Genomic DNA, 24,747 nt, shown 5'->3' with positions numbered 1-24,747 from the left:
CCATGATTTAACAGATGTAGAAAATTCTCAGATATGGAAACTTCCTCTACCAATGCAGCTTAGCAATTTCTTCGCACCTTATAGTCTTACAGAATTGCCTGGAGCACTGAAAGGTTGAGTAACATGTCCAAGGTCACACATTCAGTATGTCTCAGAGGCTGAACCTGACACCAAGCCTTCCTGATTCAGAGGCTACCTCTGTATACAGTATGCCAAACTGTATCCTCAAGCAATAGTAATACAAAATAAAAACAAAACCATTTCTACCTTCAAACAGGTTACATTCTACAGGGAGGAAACAACTATATAAACATAAGTAAATATGAAATGTACAATTATTTTAGGGGCAGAGAGGCAGTAGCAGCTGGCAATTTCAGGAATATTTCAGATAGAAAATAGTATTTGAGATGAACATTGATTTAAAAAAAAGCTAGATATCCTACAAGGCAAAGGTGAAGAGGGAAATACATTATAGACATGGAAGACAGTCTAAAGAAAGGCATGGAGCCACAAGATGGAATACTGTACGTGAGCAGCAGTGACTAGTCCAGTTTGGATAAAATATAGAGTATCTGAAAGAGAATAGTGTGTATGAGCCTGGAAAGGTGGATTGGACTCTGATTGTGAAAGCTTTTAAATTAGGCCTAACAAGAGCTTGTATTTTATCCTATGGGTAATATGGAGTTGATACGAATTTTTGAGCAGGGAGGGAAGGTACAAGCATTTATTAAGTGCCTATTATGTGCCAGGGACTGTGTTAAGCACTTCACAAATGTTATCTTATTCCAGCCTCATAACAACACTGTGAGACAGGAACTGTTATCTCCATTTTACATTTGGGAAAACTGAGGCAACCAATTTTTTTTTATTATTCAATTCTGAGGCCCAACTCATTATCCGTCTTCATTGTTTGTCTCAGATATATGTATTCATATACAAAATCAATGGACTTGATGCCAAATTAGTTTGGATGATAGATTATTTCCCATCCATTTAGTTTTTCCTGTATGGATTGTCAGGTTTATCTCCTTAAGGTAATCATCATGCTGACTGAGGGGACTCAACACCATATACAAACAGGAAGAAGACTTCACCACCTTATAGGGAATGTCTATTCTGTTTGGACTTTGTGGAAGACAACCTTCATGAGAGTGGAGAAGAACTTTCACAAGCACTACATCTTTCTCCTTTATGTTTCACTTGACATTAATAATCCAAGGGTCAATGAACACAGTTATCCCTTAGGTTGCACTTATCAGAGGGTCTTATGTGATTTTAATATATGCATTAAAGACTTCTTATTGGCAGAAAGTGTTTAAGGTCATGTTTTGCCCTCAGAATCTTTTTTTTTTTTTTTGGTAAGGAGCAAAAAATCAACACAGTGGAATCTTGTATTTACTACATCTTTCAATTAACTATGTAATTATTAGGATGTGGTCCTTCGCAAAGAATCCTTCACAAAGGCCTTTCTGTTCCTTATAGTTTAATCAAAATTATTCTATGTATGTACATAGATTATTCTCCCAAAGATTGAACAAAGATGAGAAAGTAGGCATGGAGTATTAGTAATTTTCTCTCAATTGTCTTTTTTAAATAATACTGTCTTTGACTTTTTTTTAATATTGGCATTGCCACCTGTCTGTAATATATGTTAATATCTGCAGCAGGCTTCCTTTAGTGCACATCTGTTCAAATCCAGTTGTTCTTCCCTACTTCCTCTTTTTTTAAATTTTTTAAATTTTATTCCAATTCCATAGTTTTTCTTTTAAAATTAATTGATTTTGATTTATCAACAATCACTTCCATATGCTTTTGAGTTTTAAATTTTTCTCCCCCTCCATCCCCATCTCCCTTCCCAAGACGGCGTACAATCTGATATAGGCTGTACATATACATTCCTATTAAACATTTTCACATTAGTGATATTGTAAGTAAGAATTAGAACCAATAAGAGGAACCATCAGACAGAGGAAACAAAACACAACAGAAGAAAAAAAATAGCAAATAGTATGCTTCACGATCTGCATTCAAACTCCATAGTTCTTTCTTTGGATGTGGAGAGCATTTTCCGTCATGAGATAGAGATGTCTTAGATCCTTGTATTGCTGAGAAGGGTTAAGTCTATCAATATTAGTACCTAACTGATTATGTTATTCCCTTCTTGAGCTAAATCTGATGAGAATAAGGTTCAAACAATGCTCATCTCCCTCCCTTCTTTCCCTCTGTAATAGGTTTTTGTGCCTTTTCCTGTAATGTAATTTACCCTTGTCTGCCTCCTCCTTTCCTTTTCTCTCAGTACATTTTCTTAGTTAGATCAGATTAATCCACTTACTTGGATCTATTTAACCCACTTGATTAGATTTTTTTAATCATTACATCAAAGTCAATTTATACCCACCTCCTTCATGTGTACCCCTTTAACATGATGTAATAACAATACAGTTCTCGAGGGTTACAAGGGTCATCTTCCCTTGTAGAGATGCAAATAGTTTGCCCTTATTAATAATACGTTGTTTCTTTCTGTCCCGTTTACCTTTTTATGTCTCTCTTGAGTCTTGTATTTAAAGATCAAATTTTCTCTTGACCTCTGGTCCTTTTATCAGGAAGGCTTGGAAGTCCCCTATTTCTTTGAATATCCATCTCCTCCCCTGAAAGATCATACTCATTTTTGCTGGGTAGTTGATCCTTGGTTGTAATCCTAGCTCCTTTGCCTTACGGAATATATTCCATACCCTACAGTCTTTTAATGTAGAAGCTGCAAGGTCCTGTGTAATCTTGACTGTGGTTCTATGATATTTAAATTATTTCTTTCTGGCTGCTTGCAGTATTTTGACATTCATCAAGAGACACCTACTTTCTCTTCTTAGGTATGATTTCTACTCCTTTATGTTTTATGGTTCCTTTGTCACTAGTGGTGGCAATGGATTATCATAATTGTTGTGGTTCAGTCGTTTTCAGTCATGTCCCACTCTTCATTATCCCATTTGGGGGTTTTCTTGGCAAAGATACTGGAGTGGTTTGCCATTTCCTTCTCCAGCTCATTTTACAAATGAGGAACTGAGGCAAACAGGGTTAAGTGACTTGTCCATGGTGACACAGCTAGGAAATGTCTCAGGATAGATTTGAACTCAAGAAGATGAGTCTTCCTGACTTCAGGTGCAGCACTCTATCCACTTTGTGACCTAGCTGCCTAAAATTATCACAGATTGTGACAAATGTGCTCCATCTGTCGACCCTTTCACAGTTTTATCTATGAATGTTTTTCATATACCTGGTACTTATATGGCACTTTAATATTTGAAAAGTGCTTTACATATGCTAATTCATTTGATCCTCACAGAAACTATGGGAGATAGACACTATATTATTCCATTTTTACAAAAGAAGAAATTGAGGCACATAGAGGTTAAGTGACTTGCCCAAGGTCATGCAGTTAGTCTCTGAGGTAGGATTCCAACTCAAGTCTTCCTGACTCCAAATTTTGTTCTTTATCCACTGCCCCACTTAGCTGCTCTGTAACTATTTTGACACTTAAATATCTTGGTATTTTTAAAATGAAAGGTGAGATATACAGGCTTAAGAAAATGTGGCAGAGGATTACAATAGATCAGTTGAGTATTTGTGTCAACTTTTGTTTTAGGAAGTACCATAATTCAAAGATTCAAACCTTAAACTGTGAGTCAAAGTTGAAACTAGAATACCAACACCAATACCTTCTTTGACCTTGAAAAAGGATTCAATCTTATTGCAGGCAGTTAATATATCTGTAACACTTATCAGGGCTGTTTATAAAGCACTTTCAAGATTAAAAGTACTTTTATTGTATTGTGTATGTTTATTATTACTGTCATCTTAAACCTACTGCAATAAGCCATAATGCTGTGCTGATAAAACTATATTGAAATATTCATCATCATTAAAATGCAATGGCAACAGGCCCAAGAAACTGGTATCTAAGACATGGGAGACACTTTCATAACTACTAAGAGTTACTTGTAGTAATATGGAACAGAATTTTTCATCTTCATCATAATAGTCCCTCCAACTATGAATACTGACACATAACTCCAAGAAGTCAAATCACATAATTAGGTTAGAAATTAAATAGACTAATAATCTATCCTGTATTTTAATACTTCCAAAGACATTCAGCACCCCAATCCAGTGCATTAAAAATCTTCACTCTCAGGGAATTCGTCTTTTTACCCAGCATACCTTCATTTTGGCTTTCTCTTATTTTATCAACAGAATTAGATATCTAACATTCCTTTATCTTTAAATGTTCCTCCTATATTAAAAACCATTCACTTCTAAAGCTTCTCTTGCCAAAAGACTACCACCATCTCTAGTGCCCCTTTATAGATCTCTACTAATCAATCAACAAGCATTTAAGCATCTAGTCTCTGCCAGGCACCGGCAATACCAATATAAACATTACCATCCCAACTATTAAGTAACTCCCAGCTCCCAAGTTAAAATACTCTGCTATTTATATGACATGGGTGCAAGTCGCTGACTCCTCTGGTTAATTTTCTCACTTATGAAATGAGAGGATTAGATTTTATGGGCTTGAAGATTCCTTCTACCTCTGGGTCTATGAGCCTACTTTAGCGCATTTTTGAGTTCTTGTCTTAGAATCAGGAAAACCTGAATTCCAATTGTACTTCAGACACGATCTCTGTGATGAAAGGAAGTCATGAAACCTCTCTTAGCCTCATTTTCCTCATCTGTTAAAATGGGGAATAACATCTACTTAACAGGGTTGGTCCAAGGATCAAATGAAATTAGTTATGTAAGGCACTTTGCAACCTTTAAAGTCCTACGTAAATGTCAGTTACTTTAATTATTAATCGTTCTATTTGTTATAAAAAAACAACTGTCAGTCTTTCTTCACTTTTAAGAAGACTGCTAATAAAAAAATTTCCCTTAATACATATTAAAAACCTGGGCAATTCAACAGGAGTTATCTGAATTTTGCAACTTCCAAAATCATATATTCTCTTGTTTTGGCAGCAGTACAGTACGATGGCTAGATTGTGGAACTCTTGAGTCAGCAAAACCTGATGTCATATCCAGTCTTTATACTTACAAGGTGTATGACTCTGAACAACTTATTTTTTTTTGGCTAGGCAATGTGATTAAGTGACTTGCCTAGGGTTACACAGCTAGTGTTATGTGTCTAAGGTCACATTTGAACTCAGGTCCTCCTAAATCCAGGGCCAGTGCTCTATCCACTGTGCCACCTAGCTGCCCCTGAACAACTTATTCTTGATCTCAGTTTCTTCATCTGTAAATTGAGGATAATAATAGCAATTCCTTCAAGGGTTGTTTTGAGGCTCAAATGAGATAAGGGGAAAGTGTTTTGCAAACAAACCTTAAAGCGCTATATAAATTCTAGCTATTTTATTGGTATTATTATTTTATTACAAATTAAGAAATTCTGAATGCAAAGAAATTAAAATTAATTTTTTCTATTGATGCAAAATTCCACTAAGAATTGGCAACAGTTGTTTGTAATATTGTCTTTGAAAAAATTCTAAAACAGACACCATGAGAAAGACCAAAACTAAAGGACCCTTAGAATTGAAATAGGTAAATATGAGATTTCATAGAGCAGTCAAGTAAAGTGTAGATTTCCTTTTTTATTTTTTTTTTTTTGGTGTTGGCAACAATAAATCTTTTTATGATTAAAAAAAGAAATGGAAAAGCAGATGCTAGAAAGCTGATATAAAGAATGTTAGTGCCTAACAAAAACAGTTCATTCTACTGGAAGTATTACCTCAGAAATACTGGCAAGGTCAATGTCAGCCCAGCTTACTGGCTGCATGAGTCCCTGTTGAGTAAGTTAGAAAATGTTTCAAGATTTTTTTGTTGTTGTTCATCAAGAAATACTATTCACTTTGTTGTGCTGGTTTCCCTCCTGTTTCTTTTATTCTGGCTACCCTTTCCTTATTTTCTGGTTTCTTGGGATTAGGAAGGAAGAAAGAAAAATGTCTTGTTCAAGATGAAACCCAGAAATCATTTTAAAAACTAGGACTAGATTCCAGAGTGGCTCTGAGAAACTGAAGGAATGGTGTATGCACATAACAGCTTGCCTTTTCATTGAACCTACCCACTGCAGCAATAGCATAAAGGTATAAAACTTTGGGTAAAAAGAAACAGGAGTAAAAGTCATCAATTCAAATAATTGTTTTGTGCATTCAAGCATAAAATCCCCCAAAGTACAATCTAAAGGCATACTTGAGAGGGCAGCTAGTGGTTCAGTGGATAGCATACTGGCCCTGGAGTCAGGAGGACCTGACTTCAAATCCAGCCTCAGATACTTGACACTTACTAGCTGTGTCACCCTGGGCAAGTCACTTCACCCTATTGCCTAGCCAAAACCAAAAACAAACATTTTTATAAATAAGGACATACTTGAACATGCTTTGAAACTGAAATGGTTCTAAGATGTCATCAATGTAGCTCCTCCCTCTAAAGGCATGTGGTCTTCATCCTCCCATAGCTCCCATAGGGGTGCCCTCTGATGCATTAGGATTCTTGAAATTGTATGTCAAGGCTCCAGTAGAACCTGTAGGCTGCCCATCTCTTGCTCTCCCTATATACGCTCATAGTATCAGAATTGGATGGAACTTTAGCAGTCAGATAGTTCAAGCCTCTCATTTAATAGATGGGGAATCGAAAGCCCAGAAAATTTAAGTGAATTATCTAAAGTCATAGAGTTTATAAATGGCAGGGTCAGGAGTCAAACCCAGGTTCTTTGCTTGCCAAATCTAATGAGGTTCTACTACATCCCATTACCCTCCATGTTTTAGCATAAGAACTCAAATAATCAAGGAGGGGAAAATGTAATTAGACAAAATTATATGGTCTGCCTTTCTTCAATGTTCCAATATTATGTTATACCTTAGTTACTTGGTTACATCAAAGCATATTCTTACATGTCCTTTTGGAATTTATCTAGATGTCACAGCAGATAGAGTGCTGGGTTTGGAGTCAAGAAGAACTGAACTTGAATCCTACCCCTTACACTTAGCTGTGTGACCCCAGGCAAGTCACTTAGCCTCTCTCAGTCTATTTCCTCATCTGTAAAATGGGGTTAATAATAACACCAATGTCACAGGTTTATTGTGAGGATCAGATGAGCTTATAAATGTAAAGCACCCTGTAAAACTTAAAGCACTATATAAATGTTAACTATTATTATTTACACACAAATACACACATATTATAGACATCAAGATAAGAAATTAGATGTTGGTATACAGGTATGCTCAAACAGGATAGGAATATATCCCTAAAGTTCATTTTAACTATTACTTGGAAGATAATCCATAAGATGAATTATGGGCTAAAGACTAAAGCACAATGAGGATTTCTGTTGACTACATTCAGTTGATTACATATCATCGCCAAAAAGCACTTAGGCATTTTTGTCTATTTCTCTGTGCTACTCATTACATGTAGAAATTGGTTCCATTCCCTAGAGCTTAAAATTTAAAACTAGAAAAACCTAGGCTAGAACATGATACATAAATCTAATGAATATGGATAGAATAAACAGAGATTCTAAACAAAGAACTAATGAACACAATTGTATAGGTCAAAGTACTTATTCATCACATAAGCAGACTGGTCAATTTAAGAAAGACATTATAGTTTCTGACTTAAATGGCAGAGGGGTGGAAGGAGGGAGAGTTAAAAAAAATTCATACTTTCATCTATTGTTTCTTTTTCTTCCCTAAAGTAAATATTTCTCCCACTTTTGAGAGAAGGGTTAAAAGAAATACAAGTATTTGGGGTCTGTTCATCAAAAAGACTAAATATGATCTAAGTATTCTCAATGTATCCCTATTATTGGAATCTATTATCCCTAATAACTAAGTCAAGGGAATAGTTTTATGTTACTTCTAAAGAAAAAAAAAACAAAGATGAAGAGGGATTATTCTTCTCCTACTCCCTCATTTTCCCTATAACATTTTCTAATAAAGTAAGATAATTTCTCATGTGTAATAATGGATACTTTAAAAAATGAAAATATAAAATATTTACATGTACAAGTAGCCCTTCTTGTTAAATTTCATTTCCATTGTTAGGAGATTAGGTAAAGGATTTTTTGTCATCAAATGTAAAGACTTTTTCCCATACCACACTCTACTTAGTCATCCAATTTCTGGGATTCCTTTGCCTTCTCAACTCATTTAATAATTTATAGATAATTGCTGAAGTGAGGCCAAGTTTCCCAGCCTATTGGAAGACACTCCCTGTCTTGTGCCTTTTCACTTCATCTATTGGCTCTCAAAGAATCTACCACAAATGTTCACATGGATTACTTGTGCCTGACCTGTAGTAGAGTCTTCCAAGCTTATACTGGTCTGATCAGCCACAGTCAGACATACCGTAACTTGACTCTAACGCAGTGATGCCATTTTGGTCCTCTTTGAGAATGAAGGACAAAAACAAACCAACTATTTACTATAGGTCTTTTGAATGACTGATTGAATGAATGAATTTTCTCATCTAGTTAGATTCAGAACTAAAATAAGGTAGAACAATTTCAACCTCACTCTTAAACTGTTAAGGTTGTTTTATATTTGTATGCAGATACTAAAACTTACCAAATCTAATCCTAAACAATCATGAACCTAATTCTCTTAATGGGGGAAGTAGAGAAGAATGTCATTTTAGAAAATGGTACAGCTGCTATTTTGATATGTTTGGATTATTTGTATCATATGGAAAGCCACGGAGCTCTCAGCATAAATCCAACTTGCATTAACTCTTCATTCTTGTTTCTAAAAAAAAAAAAAAATCTTCTCTCTGCAGGACCAATAATGTATCCAGCCTCATAAGAGAGAACATTCTTCATTTGCACTGATGTTTTGTATTTAATGAAATTTTCCTAGCTCCAAGGGGATTTCCCTATCTAATAAAATATATACTATTCTGTTTTCCATCCTCAAAACAGACTTATCCTGAACATTGTGTACTTGAAAAGCACTAGCTTTGTAGCTACAAGTAGTTCAAATCTTGCCTCTGATACTTACTACCTTTGTGGCCTTGAAACAAGTTCATTAACTTCCTTGGGTTTTCTCACTTTTTCATCTGTAAAATGTCCCCTTTGACATTTCTTCTAGTTCTAAATCCCTGACCCTATGATCTGATTATCTCACGTGAGCAAAGCTCTAAATGAATTTTTTAAACTCTCCTGGTAGAATGATGAAGTGTCTCAAACACTAACTTGGAAAGACAGAAGCTTGGTCAAACTTAACATGTGATCACAGAGTTTTAAAACTGGAAGGAAACCCAGAGAGGGAGTGACACACCATGCCTGAGATCACATGTATACACCTCACAACTGGGGGTCAAGCCAGATCTCACTCCAAATTAAATATTTTTCATTCTCCAGAATGTTTCGACTTAAGCTTCAGGTTTCCTCATCTGTCAAAGGATACAGTTGTATGAGATGATCCCTAAACTGCCTTCCACTTGCTCTCATTTTGTTAGTTTATGGTTTCATAAAAGCCCCTTTAAATCTAAGATACGGGGTGTCCCACATCTTAGTGCCATTTTAAGCTGTAAAGGCCTTAAACTGCACTGACTTTTGGGATACCCTCATTAAGTGTTATTATCTTCCATTTAAAAGCAGAAGGTGAATTCAAATTAATAGTATAGTTGGGTAAATAATGTAAAAATCGGTTAAGTTCCAAGAAAAAAAATCAGTGAAAAATTCAGGTCACAGTGCCAAATATTCAAATGCCGGACATCAAATATATATGTATATATTTTAAACATGTATATATGAAATATATATATACACATATATATGAAACAGTCTTAAATTTAGTGCTATTAAGTCATTCTTTTCCTTACTTTCCATTTTAAGGTGGCACAGTGAATAGAATGCTGGGCCTAGAGTCAGAAAGATAAATCTTCCTGAGTTTACAACTGGCCTTAGACACTTACTAGCTGTGTGACCCTGGGCAAATCACTTAACCCTGTTTGCCTCAGTTTTCTCATATGTAAAATAAGTTTGAGATAGAAATGGCATACCACTTCAATATCTCTGCCATGAAAAACCTAAATGGGGTCACATAGAGTCAGACATGACTCAAAAAATGACTGAACAACAATATACTATTTTTAATATCAACTATTGTATGTCACCTATACAACATCAGCCCCATTAGGCCACATGCATTTTAAATGTGTAGAAATAATTTAATATGAAATAAATATTACAGGACTTGCCTTTAAGGTGAGTTATTTTGGGAGCATAAACCAAGATCTCCTTGATGCAGAAAGATTTCACCACCATCATCCCCATCACTGACCCTTGCAATTCCTTTAACAAAGTGAACCATTTATTCTACACTTAAAATGAAATTTAATATTAATACTAATCAGACCAGTAGTAATGCATTGATTTATATGTACTCTGTGGCCCAATCTCCCTATATCTGAATACGTATAGACTGGGTTTAGTTTGAGGGGCTAATTCTAAAAAAATTCAGTATCTCCTTGTCTTGTAATTGCTTCCATCCAGAATTTATTTCAGAAAATCATTTACTGGAGCTTAGATATAATTCATGTCTAAGTTCTCACAAATTGGAGCAAGAAGGGCCTCAGCTCCCATGTATTCAAGGAAATAAAAGCACATGAAAAAGAAGATGGCCTTAAACTCACCCTCCAGAAAACACAAACTGTATAAAATACTCACAGCAACAGATAAACAGATATAAAACTTACCTCAAGTGCACACTAGAATTCCTCTCAAGGAAGAACCCAAGTATTCCTAACTCTAAGTCCCAGTACTCTATCCATTGTGCCACCAGCTGCTTCTGTGGGGACCACTTCCAAGAGGCAACCTGCCTAGGAACTTCCCTTCTCTCTTTAAAGAGCTAGATCCCTGGATTTGCTAACTTGTGGTTAATTTCATGGCAATCTCCAAGGTTACTGCTGTCCAAGAAATCTCTTTTCTCTGGTTAAAAAGTTAAGTTTTCTGGACCCTACTGACCAGAAAACAAGAAAGCAAGAGGTTAGGGTTCAAGAACATTTTTCTTTAATTGCCCTCGGGCCACATATTTGCCTCTGCCATAGACTCTGCAGAAACTCAATATTTGTCCATAACCTAACTACTACCACCTTTTGGGCAGAATAAGTTCACTCTCAGGTGTCTAGTTACTGACCTGTGCCCAGAAAGTTGTTGGTGAGCACAGATAACTCCTATGTGTTTTTGCCCCAAGGCCCAGTCATTACAGGCTCCTAGGGATAGGGAGGAGAAAAATTTAGTGCAGACACTGGCTTTACATATCCCTCCAGAATCCAGGGACATGCTTGTGCTCTAGTCTATTCTCTAAACAGAGAAAAGGTATAAAGGTTCTGAAAATGGTCTGTCAACTTCTTTATAGGCCAAAACAGGGATGGGACCCTCTAATAAGAGCCTTCCAATCATCCAAGTGAGTCAAGTATCTTGAGAGCAGACCCAGTCACTGAAAACTAAACCAAAGAAGACACAAGAAAGCAGCTCCAAAATAATGAACTAATCTTTGGGTAGTTGTGTTTCATCCTTTCAGCAAAATACAAAGGAACGTGTTCAGATTTTATAAAGAGAGGTGCCTTAAAAGGTCTCAGGCAAAAGTTCACTATCATATACATAAGATTATCAAGTTAACTGGAGAATTCTCATGGTCAACCTCCCCTACTGCCCCACATACACACATATAGTCCACCAGGATAAGGCAGTATGTTTTAATGCCGCCCTGGAAATATTTATGGGACATAGACCAACATGGTGGAAGACTGAGTTTGTACCTAGCCATCCCAAAATGGGTAAAGCTTCTAATGCTTCATGGTGTCTGAATACAACCATGCAATGAGGTATAAAATTGTTTTAAATCCTATTCAAATATTGGGTTTTTAAAAAGGAGAAGGCATGAGGTATGTAAAAAGAAATAAAGGAAACATTAAATGGGGAAAGAGGCACAGAAAAAAAAAGTTGGAAGTAAAAACTGACATCATCTAAATGATATTTTTTCCTTGACCTAATCCCCTAATCCATTTATAATTCCTTGTACAATTAAAAAAAATTTACCAGGGATATTTTTATAGACTAGTATAAGAATATGGATTACAAAGAAAAGCAAGAAAAAAAAGCATAATAATGAGAAAAAGATATAGCATACAATTGAAGCAAAAAGCTTAATCCTGAACTATTTAAACAATTAATTGACTATCATAAGTGGGAAATGGATAACAGAAATGACATCTGTAATATTTTTAATATTTTATAGACATTAAACCAATATAAATTAATTGCCACAATAAGGAGAAAAAAGATCCCAGAAGGAGCCTTACTCAACAAATATCTGACATTTGCCAGATAGAGAGAGATGACTGCCAAGGGTAACATCAGATTAGAATATAAATTCATTTGTGAAATCTCATAAAGAAAAATGATGGATGTTTATGCTCAGTACCAGCTCATAATGAAGAGTAAAGCAGTAGAGGGTAAAGTCATTTTAAAGAAAGTTTGGCAAAACATCTAACAAAGTAAGGATGAAAATGGAAAGAGGACAACAAACAGAAGAAAAATGGAGAAGATTTGTCAAAATAATTGTGAGAAAAAAAACCCTATTTTCTCCATCAATGACAGTGGAACCACCACACTTGAACCATAACATTATGGTCAGGAATGCACTTATAGGGGAGCTAGAAATATAACTAAGGAAAACAAAGACTAGAAAATCATAGAGAAATCTGTGTTGGGACTATCACAATCTGTGGATGGTGAAATCTTCCAGATATTTGCACTTATTTGTGACATTGTGCTGATTGCTTCAAGCTCCAGAATATTACAGAGCCTCCTGGAAGAGATCTGAGGTCATTTGAAGGAGTTAGGCCTGACCACTCACGTAGACCAAATGATGAAGAACATCTATTGCCAGATTTCAACATGCATTTGTAATGAACATATAGACCTTATTAATCTGTATGTATATCTGAGACAGACAGTACAGATAGACAGTGAAATGGACCCAGAGTTGAAAAGGAAGTAGGTAACACTACATATCAGTATATACACTCCTAAAGAAGCTAAAGACAAAGGGAAAGGAACCACGTGCACAATAACATTTTAAGTAGTACTTTTTGTTGTAGCAAAGAATTAGAAACAAGATGGGTGTCCATCAATTGGGGGAAGTTGAATAAATTGTGGCATATGAATGTAATGGAACACTACTGTGCTATAAAAATAACATCACAAATTACACATTTCTGGGGAGAATGTCTGGAGCAAGCTTTTGACCTCTTGGGTTCTTCTGTTGCTTTCCTGGGATACTGAGTAGTATGCTATTCCAGGTTCTCAGGAACCTATCATGCTAGGGGACTGCTAGTTTTCAGCCTTCTCACAGTGGTCTGATCCAGGGCAAAGTTTTATCACTGCTGTCCTGGTCTGAACTCTGTCAGTTCCTGAGCTGGGTTCAGGTTTTAACTATACTGCTGTTGCCCTGTCCCTGGTTCAAAATTCTTGTAAATTGTTACTGTGCTCTGCCACTAGCAGACAGCTAGAAAGTTTTATAAATTTGGAGTGCTGGAACTATAGGGTGCTATTTGGTCTGGCATTCCTGCCCTGGTTTTTCCACTGGGCTAGAAGTGGGCAGAAAGGTGGCACAATGGATAGAGTGCCAGGCCTAGAGTCAGGAAGACTAATCTTTCTGAGTTCAAATCTGGCCTCAGACACTTATTATCTGTGTGACCCTGAGCAAGTCACTTAACCCTATTGCCCCAGTTTCCTCAACTGGAAAATGAGTTGGAGAAGGAAATGGCAAATCACTCCAGTACCTTTGCCAAGAAAACCCCAAATGGGGTCATGAAGAGCTGGGCACGATTGAAAAGACTGAACATCAACATAAACTAGAACCAAGACTGTTGCCCTGCTATTAAAGTCAAACCTGCACAGCTATTTGTCTCTGAACTTGTTCCTCACCCAGTATACGTCTTGGGACCAGAGACTGCTCCTCACTTCATAATGACATCTATAGGTACAGGTCCTCTCCTCATTCTTCCCTCAACCAATGACCTGGAACTGTATCGTGAATGACAAAACTTCTAGTTGGTATCTTTTCCTGCAGTCCACACAAGGTCAGGATCTTCCTGTATGGGTCTGGTACCTTTCTCTTCTTGTCTTTTTATACAACCACAGTTTTTTCTCGGTTTCTGTGTACTAGAATGCTGTGTCAATGTGCCCCCAGCCAGACCCTATTGTCAGTGTCCATACAACTCTATCTGCTTCCCTATGCTGACTTAGGCTGGAAATATGACTCATGGTAATTTTTTTTCTTGGATTTCCTATTCAGGATCTGGTCTGGTGCATTTTCTAGATCTTTGTAGAGTGGATGTATTGAAGAGCTAAGGTGTACTTCTTGCAACTCTGCTGTCTTGACTTCTCCTGTAAAGGTGAATCCTCAGAGAACTCCCCAAGTCTATGGAACTCTGCTACAGAGATGGCCTCTGCACTGGCTCAGTTGGACCATGCTGTCAGGAACCTTTGTTCCCCCAATTTACCAGGTTGTTGTTCAGCTTCCCTTAACCTCCCCAGCTCCTTGGTCATAAAAGCTGGTCCAATGTGCTCCCTCAGTGGAGGAAATGTAGAAAATATAACACCAAAAGCCTGGAGTTTTCTCATCACAATGAGAGTTCACAAATCTCTTCCTCATTTCCATTTTTATTCTCCTATCTTATGGCTCTGATTTCAGTAGGATATACCAAAACCTCTGGGACAGAGACAACAGTTCCAACCCCAGGCTCACAGGTTCCTAGTTGTGGTCCCTATCCTCATCATCAGAGTGCCCTTCGTTTACATGGGACAAGTAGAAGTCTACTCCGTGTTCCATTGAGAGGAATCAACATGCACCATGGAAAGGTCATGTGCCACAGTACCACTTGCAATCACACCTTTCTCCAACTTAATCATGGCATTAGCCAGATTAATCCAATTGTCAATGACACCAAATGCTGAAGACTTAGGCTGCCATTGTCATTTCAGATTCCAGGTAAGGACAATATAAGGCACAATATGAGTTCATTCGGTAGTTAACTTACTTAGCCATACCATAGAAAGCATAATAAGGATAGAGAAGCATAACTCAGGTAAATGTAGCTCCCCACACCTATTCAAGGAAATGGGTAGGGTAGGGTAGGATGTGGTGATTCATGTAGCCTCAGGAAAACTGCCAAGCCTACATTGGCTTTAGCTCTGAACTCAAGAGTTTCTCCAATATCAGCCTCCCCGGGAGCTGGGCTAAAGGTGTGAACCACCACATCTGACCGTCCTGGACCCTCTCACAGAATCATAGATCTAGGCACAGAGCTGAAAGGATATTAGAGGCCATCAAGTCCAAACCTTCAGTTTATAGATAAGAAAAACAAGGCTCAGGGAGGTTAAATGGTTTGCCTAAGATCATAGAGGTACTAAGCTTCAGAGGAGAAATTTGAACACAAGTCCTCTGACACTGGAGCCAACATTCTTTATGCTATATAACTGAATGGACTGGGGATACTTAGTCTGGAGAAGAGTAGACATGATACCTGCAAGTATCCGAAGGGAGAAGAAGGATTATTAGCCTTTGTTTGATTTGGACCCAGACAGCAGAATTAGGAATGTGTCAGGAAAAATCTTCTTTCTTTTTTTAGGGCAATTGTGGTTAAATGACTTGCCCAGGATCACACAGCTAGTAAGTGTCTGAGGACAGATTTGAACTCAGGTCCTCCTGACTCCAGGGCGGGTGTTCTATCCACTGCACCACCTAGCTGCCTCAGGGAAAAAAATCTTACTGAAGAATCAGAGCTGCATCAAAAATGGAACAGGCTCTTTCAGGAGATGGTGGGCACCCTCAAATGGTTCAATGTCAGAAATTGATATGATTTTATTAGTGGAAATGACATTAAAGAAGAACTATTTACATCTGCTTTGCTGCTGAACACTAAGGATGAGGAGAATGTCCCATCTGACTTGAAGCTGAAACTTTCTGTATGGGTTATCTCCTCCATTAAAATATGAGCTGGTTGAGGGCAAGGACTATTTGTACAAATTCCTATTTGTATTCTCTGTGCTTAGCACAGTGTTTTGCACATAATAACAACTCAATAAATGCTTTTTTCATTCAAAAAAAAGTCTAAAGGGTCTCAACTTCCCATTTGTGGGATTTTATGCCCAAAGATGACTAGGAAGGCTGCCTCAGTGGAAGTTCCGGGGCTAATTAAGTACAGGGAAGGAGGAGACTAGCTTTAGGTAAAATTAACCTAACCCAAATTGTGGAGGTGAAGTGGGAAACCCTGGGAGATATTGGTCCTATCATATCTGGGAAGATTTGAATAGTCAGAGTGAAATGAATAGAAGCAGTAAAACAATTTACACTATAATCACAATAATGTAGAGGAAAACAACTCTGAAAGACTGTAGAACTTTAATCAGTGGTCCCCAATGGGTATCATGAGAAATAATTAATATTGGAATTCATATTTTAGTAAGTTCACTGCAATGAGCAAAGCAGGTTTGGGGAAAGAAAGTTTCAATAAAAATAATAACTGTAATATTCTCTTTTTCAATCCTTTTTACCTTTGATAATTTTGAGAACATTGGGTAGACCCCCTGTGGAGGAATAACCAGAGGATCTACACAAATCACACTGTATGGGTTTTAACATATACTATTAAAGGAAGTTTCCTTATCAATAAAATAACTGATCCATCAAAGATTAAAAATATAGACACATATATAACCCATATGTATTTGTGCATATATACATATGTGTATATATATATTAGTGTATATGTATATACACATGTGTGTGTCAAACACTTAAAAGAACTCTTTACAGCATGAATAGAACTTCACCAACGTGTCTTAAGAAATTGTCATAGAAAGAATAAAAAGTTTTATTTTGCCTTCCTAAGTATTACCTCCCCCAGATTTCTTTAAGAGCCTGATGAAATACAGGAGATACAACAAATAATAAGAAATAAGCATTTGTTAAGCTCCCGCTATGTGCCAGGTACTGTGTTAAGTACCTTACAAATATCTCATTTATCCTCATAACAGCCCTGGCAGGTAGTAGCTTTTATTATCCCCATTTTGCAAGTAAGGAAACTGAGGCAGATATAGGTTAAGTGTCTTGCCCAGGATCACACAGCTATTAAGTATCTGAGGTCATATTTTAACTCAAATCTTCCTGACTCCAGACTCAATGCTCTATTTATTGTGCCACATAACTACCTAATACTAACTATTAGTCAGTAATGATTAATTATTCAAGATGCTATATTTAAAAAAAACCTGTAACTTAAAACAAACACAAAAACTTTTAGTATTTCTGGTGAATTTCAGTTAATACAGGTGTCCTTATCCACCATTCTGAATCTCCTCTCCATCTTCATTCTCATGTATCCTTTTAGCATATTATCTACCCTATATCTTTCTAAGGTTGTGCCCATACAGCACCAAAAAAAGTTGATGGATTTACAAATTAAACTGTATCAGTCAATTGAGTAATATTTTTTGAGAGGAAAGAGAGGGGTCTAGAAATGTGATTTCATCAGCATAAGAAACCAATGAGGAACCTTCCTCCTTGGATATACATGGGTAACTCTTCTATAACTTAAAGAGAGTTATGAAATAAGTCTGCCAAATCAGATATTGACGCTCCAAAGGTTACTCTGTACTTTACAAGTGAAAGAAAATCTAAAAAGTGGAGTGAGGAAGGTAATGGGGGCCAGCTAATGATGAAAATGCAATTGGTAATACTATGATAACACAGCTAAATAAATGAAGAATTTCTTTCTTTGACTGGGATTTGACAAATATTTGAGGACTTCTCAATCTAAAATTATACTTTTACCTATCTTACCTCCCTTTTAATAATGTGTACCCCAAGCTCATTTTCAGTACAGCTGGAGGCTTTTGTTATAGACAGAAGGATCCCGCTCAGTGAGACTCGTGTTTATGGCCTAACTTTTTTAAAGATTAATTTGGAAAACTTCCCAGAGAATACATCTGCCCCTAGCACTTGAACCTGAGTATAAGACTGGCCAGGGAGATGATGAGGACAACTAAATTTATTAACAGTAAATAGACCACTCTATCTTTCAGTATAATAACAGTGGGTGATCCCATCAAAAATCTGTCCGGTGGCTAGCCAGCAGATTCAAGCTAACACACCTGCATCAGGAATGCACAGCTGTACACAGAGACTGCTTCCTCAGGGAAACATGTTACAATGCCAAATGTTTGACCAGGAATGCAGCTTACAAAACTATTATTTTCATCCTGGTGTTTCTCTTTTTTTTTTTTAATAGTGTCATATAACCGCCCTATATGAATGCCGATCAGAAATTGTCTATTATAGGCTATTTCATTGGTTTACTTCCTTATTACTAGAATTTTGATGATCTTGATTCAACTATTCAGTTTAAGAAAACACTTACCAAATACCTATGTTCAAAACGGGCCCTCTGCATTAAAGCAATATACTTATGAGTTTGCACAAATAATCCTGTGCTTTTATGAATTAACATGGGCGGGAAAGTGATCTATGTTCAAAAAGAAAGACTTTGCATAAAAATGGTATAGTGAAAGAATACTTGATGATTCCAAGAACACTTGGAATCAAAACACCTGGATTTTAATCTCACATCTGGGACTTCATGGTGTAATCAATTAACTTTTCTGAGGCTCAGTTCCCTCATCTGTGCAATGAATCACACTACTTGCCCTACCGATCTCACAGGTTTGTTATAAGGACAACACTTTGTATATTATAAAGTACTATATAAAAGAGAGTTATTTCTTTGGTCCTATAACTGGGGTTTTGTAAACTATGATTTAGAGAGTTTTGGACAGAACAGGGAAGAACAGATTCTTCTTCAGTTCTTTTTAATCACGTATACTTGTTTGGATTGGTCTTCTGCTTTACCCAATAAGACACTTTGAGCTCCTCTTGCCCTCTCCACCCCATTCCCCAGCAGCCCAAAGTCTTATAAAAGGTCATACCAGTTGTAAAAAAAAAAAAAAAAAAGACAACTAATAGAATGCCTTCATTGATGCGTGTGTTTAATTAGCATTCATTTCTATAAACAGATATACTATACATTAATTGCAAAGATTTGTCAGCATTATGGCACATAACTTAGGGATTATCTATTCAGTTCCTTCTAGGTGAAATAATAATCAATGCACTAACCTGTAAAGTCTGTATTGACAGGCAGAGTTGAGCTGGGGAATTTATAGTATCCATTTCCAACAAAACGGATGCCTTTTATCATTTCAGTGTCTACTACTGGCAAAGATATCTCCCTTCTTTCTAGCTGGTAAATGGGAGAGGGTCCATTCAGTTCTCCAGGTGGAGGCCAGCTAATTTTCATAGTTGTACAGTTGATTCCTTCAACATGTGGAGCTCTTACATGGGCTGGGGCTGCATAAGAGAAAGTGTTTATTATAACCAAACATGATAAATATAGATAGATGTAGATTGGAAGACTTGAATAATTTGATTTTAATTGGGATGGATACTCCTGTCAATGGATACTCCCTTTCTCATTGCACAGTCTTCAAGAGTTATACCCTAAAATCTCATAAGCTGGTGATGAACCTCTCCAAATTAGCAATATTCGTCCTCCAATTACAAACACTATCAACAGGCTCACCTTCAAAGCCAATCTTGAGAGGATCAAACAAGACAACATTCATAAAGTCCTTTGCAAACTAAAGCACTATACAGATGTTAGCTGTGATGAGGATGAAGGTGACAACAATGACATGGTCCCTGCCCTCAAGGAGTCTGTAATTTAGCTATCGAGAAAATATATATGTACATAAAAATATAACTAAAGCATAAACCTATATGTTCTTAGGAAGCTATTGCAATAGCCCAAGGATAAAGTGTCAAGGTACATGTATGTAATGAATGTATGGGGGAGAAAAAACCTCACCTTAAGATAACTGCCATAGTTACTTCAATAAAACTGAAGACATCCATTCTTTATTAATTTTAAAAACACCTACCAAGTTTTTCAGTAAAATACATCTCTGTAGAAATTGAATTTTAAACATTTAACTAATTTGAGTGACATTTAACAAGGAGGATGGGTTATAGATAGACCAGTTTAATAAAAGATCAAGTAATTCTACATTCTACACGTTGTTGTACAAGCATGTTCATTATTTCACCTTATCTTTCATTTTCATTCATTAATTTACTCATGCATTCATTGACAAAAACTACATTAGTGGCTAGTTCTCAGAAGTGTTCAGTCTGCAATTCCACTAAGAATACCTTCCCATCAGGCTGCTAGTCGAAAAATAGAGAACAACTCAATTTATCTACAAAATACTACCACCATCAAGCAACAGTTCAATGTCTACAGCTGTAGCCTTTCTTTTGAGATTATAATAGAGATTAAAGGTTAGAAAGATGAGAGCAGGCAATTTATAGAGCATGATAACTTGTCCTTCCCATGTATAGAACCCAAGGTTAGTGCCAAAAGGTAGAGCTCTGCAGTTGTCTTCTTCATAATCCCTTTTAAATCCTCCTAGGGTCCAAATACCACTTTTAGTATGAGAAACATTCAATTTAGCTAAATTTGTATTAAAATTATCCACATTTTTGGTATAAATGACTGTGATTTCTCATTAACTGAACAGTTGGAGGAAGAGTGCAAAAACACACCCAATAACTGAGGGGTGGGTTTACCATGGTCCACAGCAGCCTTTTCTTCAATGCTTCATGTGGTCCTCAACATTCTGATCCAACTCTCCATCATCCCATGAAATTGGCAAAATGAGGATGTTGAAAAAGTCTTGTATGGCCTTAATAATCTGAGTCACTTCTTATATAGCAGAATCAATGTTCTCTTTGTCGTTAAGGATATAAATTTGGAGGCAAGTTAGAAAAATCAAACTCCAAGCAGCTTCCCACTTTTGGTTTAACCTTCTAACAGAGGTGGCATGACCACCAATTGATGCATGGTAAAATGGTCCTTATCAGTAACAGTACGTGCCATTGGTTTTGACAGCCCCCTAAGATTAGTGCGGTGTTCTAACTTTAGCTGGTAGGAGACCACCTTTTAGTTTCATGGGGAAATCTTTCTTTGAAGAAGTTATATTAGCCTTAGGGAATCAATGTCAGAGGGATGTCTCTAGTCAGAACACATTTTTTTCCTTTGGCCTTTTTTTAAATCCCAGCTGATCTGTCAAACAGACTCTTGCAGAGGATTCAACCATCCCTGTTAGTTTTAAAAAGTAAGTGCCCTACTGAGTCATTATCTTCAATGTTTTTCCAAGACTAGAAGATGGGGATAAGCATAGTTACAGACAAATTTAGCTGGGCTAATCTCACAAAAGAAGAATGATGAAAAGATCATAGATATTTCTAAAGCAGTTAGAAAAAGACACATAAGAAGTGGCTAAAAGGTGGGGAAATTGTAGGCTGATTTCACAGAATCATTAAGTGATGGGCTTAGAGATATGAATAAATACATTTGAATACTTAAATACCTGCTGGCTAAAAAAGAAAAACCCCAGCAAATTAAGGAGTATGCTAACAGTCATGACTGTGTTCTGTAAGATTTCAGTTCCTGTCTCCAGTGCCAAGTCTACATGAGATTAAGAAAACCATTTAATACATATAAATCTCTGTTGTTTTGTTCATATACAAAACGGGTGTAATTAAGATTCTCTCTCTCCTATAGCACAGGAGTACTTTGACAGTCAACTGACTTCAGATAAAAATAAATCACAATAAATAGTTTGAGTTACACAGAATTTCCTCTACATATGTAATGAATCACAATGACCAGATAGGATGATTGGTACAGCCTCCAAGTAACATATAGTAAAATTTACTAATAATGATACATTCTATCCTTATGTAATAAATCAACTCTTTGTCTCCACTTTAGATTGAGCATCACATAAAAGTCACCTGTTACCATGACATGTTGGTTATTTGTAGCATCCTAAATTCTGTGATAGCATCTAAAACATGAGGATTGCCTTCAAAAACCAACATATTTAAAGAAGACCATCATAAAAACCTTAATCCATTTTTCTTTTAAATAAAAAATAATGCTCTTGTATTTTTTACACTAGCACTATTAGCATGTCTCACTTCCTGCATTAACCTAGAAAAATGATCCTACTTCTATTCTCTGTCTTATAAATATCCTTTTAAAAATCTCTGGATGCTATAAATTCCTCTTTAGGCGTCGTTTATGACTTTATAATCTAATTAGTATCACATCATAATGAAGAAATTTATAATGTCAAAATTAAAGTGGGGTGGTGTGAAGTCCTGAACTGCCTGGCCTAAGGAGAGCAGAGTGTTTAAATAAAGAGAAGTATTAAGCACAAAGCTGGATTGGAAAAATGGCTTTGGAGGAAGAATTTATCTTTTTAATTTTGAAGGGGACAAAAGCTTCTTTGAAGACAGCATAGTTATGACAATATTTTAAGTATTACCAACTTCCTGTTGCTAAAATTGAGATGTTCAAATGAAAAGAGTCCTTCTATGAGCAAGAGAAGTTGACTGACATGAGGCTGTGGCATTCGCATTCGATAGGGACATAAAGGTGGTTCCTTGTTCTTCTCTGCACAGGTGAAGTGCTGTTACTTAATAATGCATACTAGCTCCCTCCAACAACAACAAAAAATTATCAAAGGCAACTCTAAAATGGCTTGGCCCAGGACATAGACAAATGTTTGTCACAATATGAAGATTTTTCTATCTGGCAGCTGCACTAAAGTTAGCTCCTCCAAAAAGGAAAATCTTATAAACTTCAGAGGATCCTATAGATTTCCCCATGACAGCGAGTCTACCCATCAAAAGAACATTGCCCACTAATGCCTATACTTCTGCCAAGCAGGGATTGCCTTGATTCTCATTAATCACTGGGTCACAGGCATTCTCTCTGCACAGACGAAAGAGTAGAGGGCCCATTATTTCTGAACCGTACATAGAGCCAGTAGTGATGACAATAACCAGTGTTCCCTTAAAGTCCACCATTAATAAATGGTAGCTGCTTGGACTGTAATTATGGCATCCCTGCTACCCAAACTTGAAGCTTTTATGGGGCTTATGCAATTAACTACTTAAATGCATCGTAACACATGCTTCTCTGACAGCAAAGTATTGATTTTTTAATCATTTTCAAGTCTCCTCCAGCACAAATAAATGTACTACAGTTACAGTTAATGCACTGTGTACACGCATTAAACATTGGCATGACACAATTTATTATTTTGTGATATATGGAATAGGAGCCTTTGCTTTTCAGAAAGTAGCATCTTTGATCTAACATTAGTATTGCATCTGCCAGTATTCTTGATTCACCACGATTCTTTTAAAGAAAGCTAGACTATTTTAATAGGATATTTAAGTTCTAATATATGAGAGACACACAGACAGAGGCAGAGATAGAGACATAGAAGAGAAAGACAGAAACAGAGAAACAGAGGCAAGACCAAGATAGAGACTCAGAAGGAGAAGGAAAGAAAGGAGGGAGAAAGGCAAAATGAGAGAGGGAAAAGGAGAGGAAGAAGGAGGAGAGGAAAAAGGAAAGGAGGGAAGGCAAGGGGAGGGAGGAGGAAGAGAAGGGGGAGGGGAAAAGAGAGAGAGAGAGAGACAGACAGAGAGAGAGACACAGAGAGAGAGAGGAGGCTGTACATAAATCTCTAACATATGCCTTAGTGTATAGGGAAATTAAAAATATCCAGGCATAAAAGATATGGTATATATTTTCCTAAAGGTGTCACTGTAGTACCTGTAGCGACTTTGTTAAAATGAATTGACTATAATTTTTATCTATTTAATTTTTTTTAGTCACATTTGGTAAAGACACATCTGTCAAAATAATTTGCATACTGTAGCCTCACCGACTCAAAGTCACATTTTGTGTATTTTAATTATGTTATTTTAATGCATTGCTATATAATACATATTTAATGTATTATAAAGCTAAAACAGTATTTAAAAGCCTATGATTGCTGTATGCTATTGTGTGAAAGAGGGCACCAAAAAGACCAATAAAGACAGATGGCTCATATAACTTATGTTAAAGCCATATATCTAAATGCAGACATGGCGACAAAGGTCATTAAAAACTTCGCAAACAAGCCTTTTCCTTGGGTGGCCACACACACACACACACACACACACACACACACACACACACAAAATTGAAGTTGGTGAATAAAGAGCAGTTAATTTTGTTTTGTTTGAAATAATATCATTTTAGTTTTAGAATCGAAGACAGATGCCAGCATTTCACTCTGAACAGATGGTAATTCCATCTAATAGTGCATCTCTGTATTAGTAAGGTCTGTTGTGTATACAAACAGTAATAAACACTAGGTAAGGATCAAAATAAATTTTAATTGTTGACATTAAATTCTGGCAGCTACAGTTCTAAGGCTGCAATACTCTTTTCTCAAGTCTGTCAGGTTTACTAATGTTCCGAAAGCTTTTCAGAAAGCTGCCAGATTTTAGTTCCAATAAAAATGTGTTTACAGTATAGGTTACAAACTTTTACCAGGCTACCTGTTTCCATCTCCTGAAATGATAATTCTTTGATAGTTACATGGGAATTCTGCCATTCCGATCCAATGGTTTATCAGTATCCCTTTGATGAATGTCCTCTTGAAGAGGTTAGTATAAGGCATAAACATTCACTCCTTCCCTTAAAGAACCAAATTGT

General features: G+C 36.5%; 1 protein-coding gene across 1 annotated transcript in view; it reads right to left on the bottom strand.

Moving 5' to 3' along the window:
* USH2A (usherin) overlaps positions 1 to 24,747 on the bottom strand; it is a 944,914-nt gene that overhangs the window by 682,856 nt on the left and 237,311 nt on the right. The window contains exon 20 of the mRNA XM_027871555.1: positions 19,239 to 19,469. Coding sequence (XP_027727356.1) covers positions 19,239 to 19,469 — 231 coding nt within the window. The remainder of the gene's footprint in view (positions 1 to 19,238; positions 19,470 to 24,747) is intronic.

Source organism: Vombatus ursinus, unplaced genomic scaffold, assembly GCF_900497805.2.
Source record: "Vombatus ursinus unplaced genomic scaffold, bare-nosed wombat genome assembly UNPS02014798.1, whole genome shotgun sequence".
In the NCBI taxonomy this organism is placed as follows: domain Eukaryota; kingdom Metazoa; phylum Chordata; class Mammalia; order Diprotodontia; family Vombatidae; genus Vombatus; species Vombatus ursinus.
The sequence above is the reverse complement of the archived record's forward strand: the minus strand, read 5'-3'. Positions and strand labels throughout refer to the sequence as shown.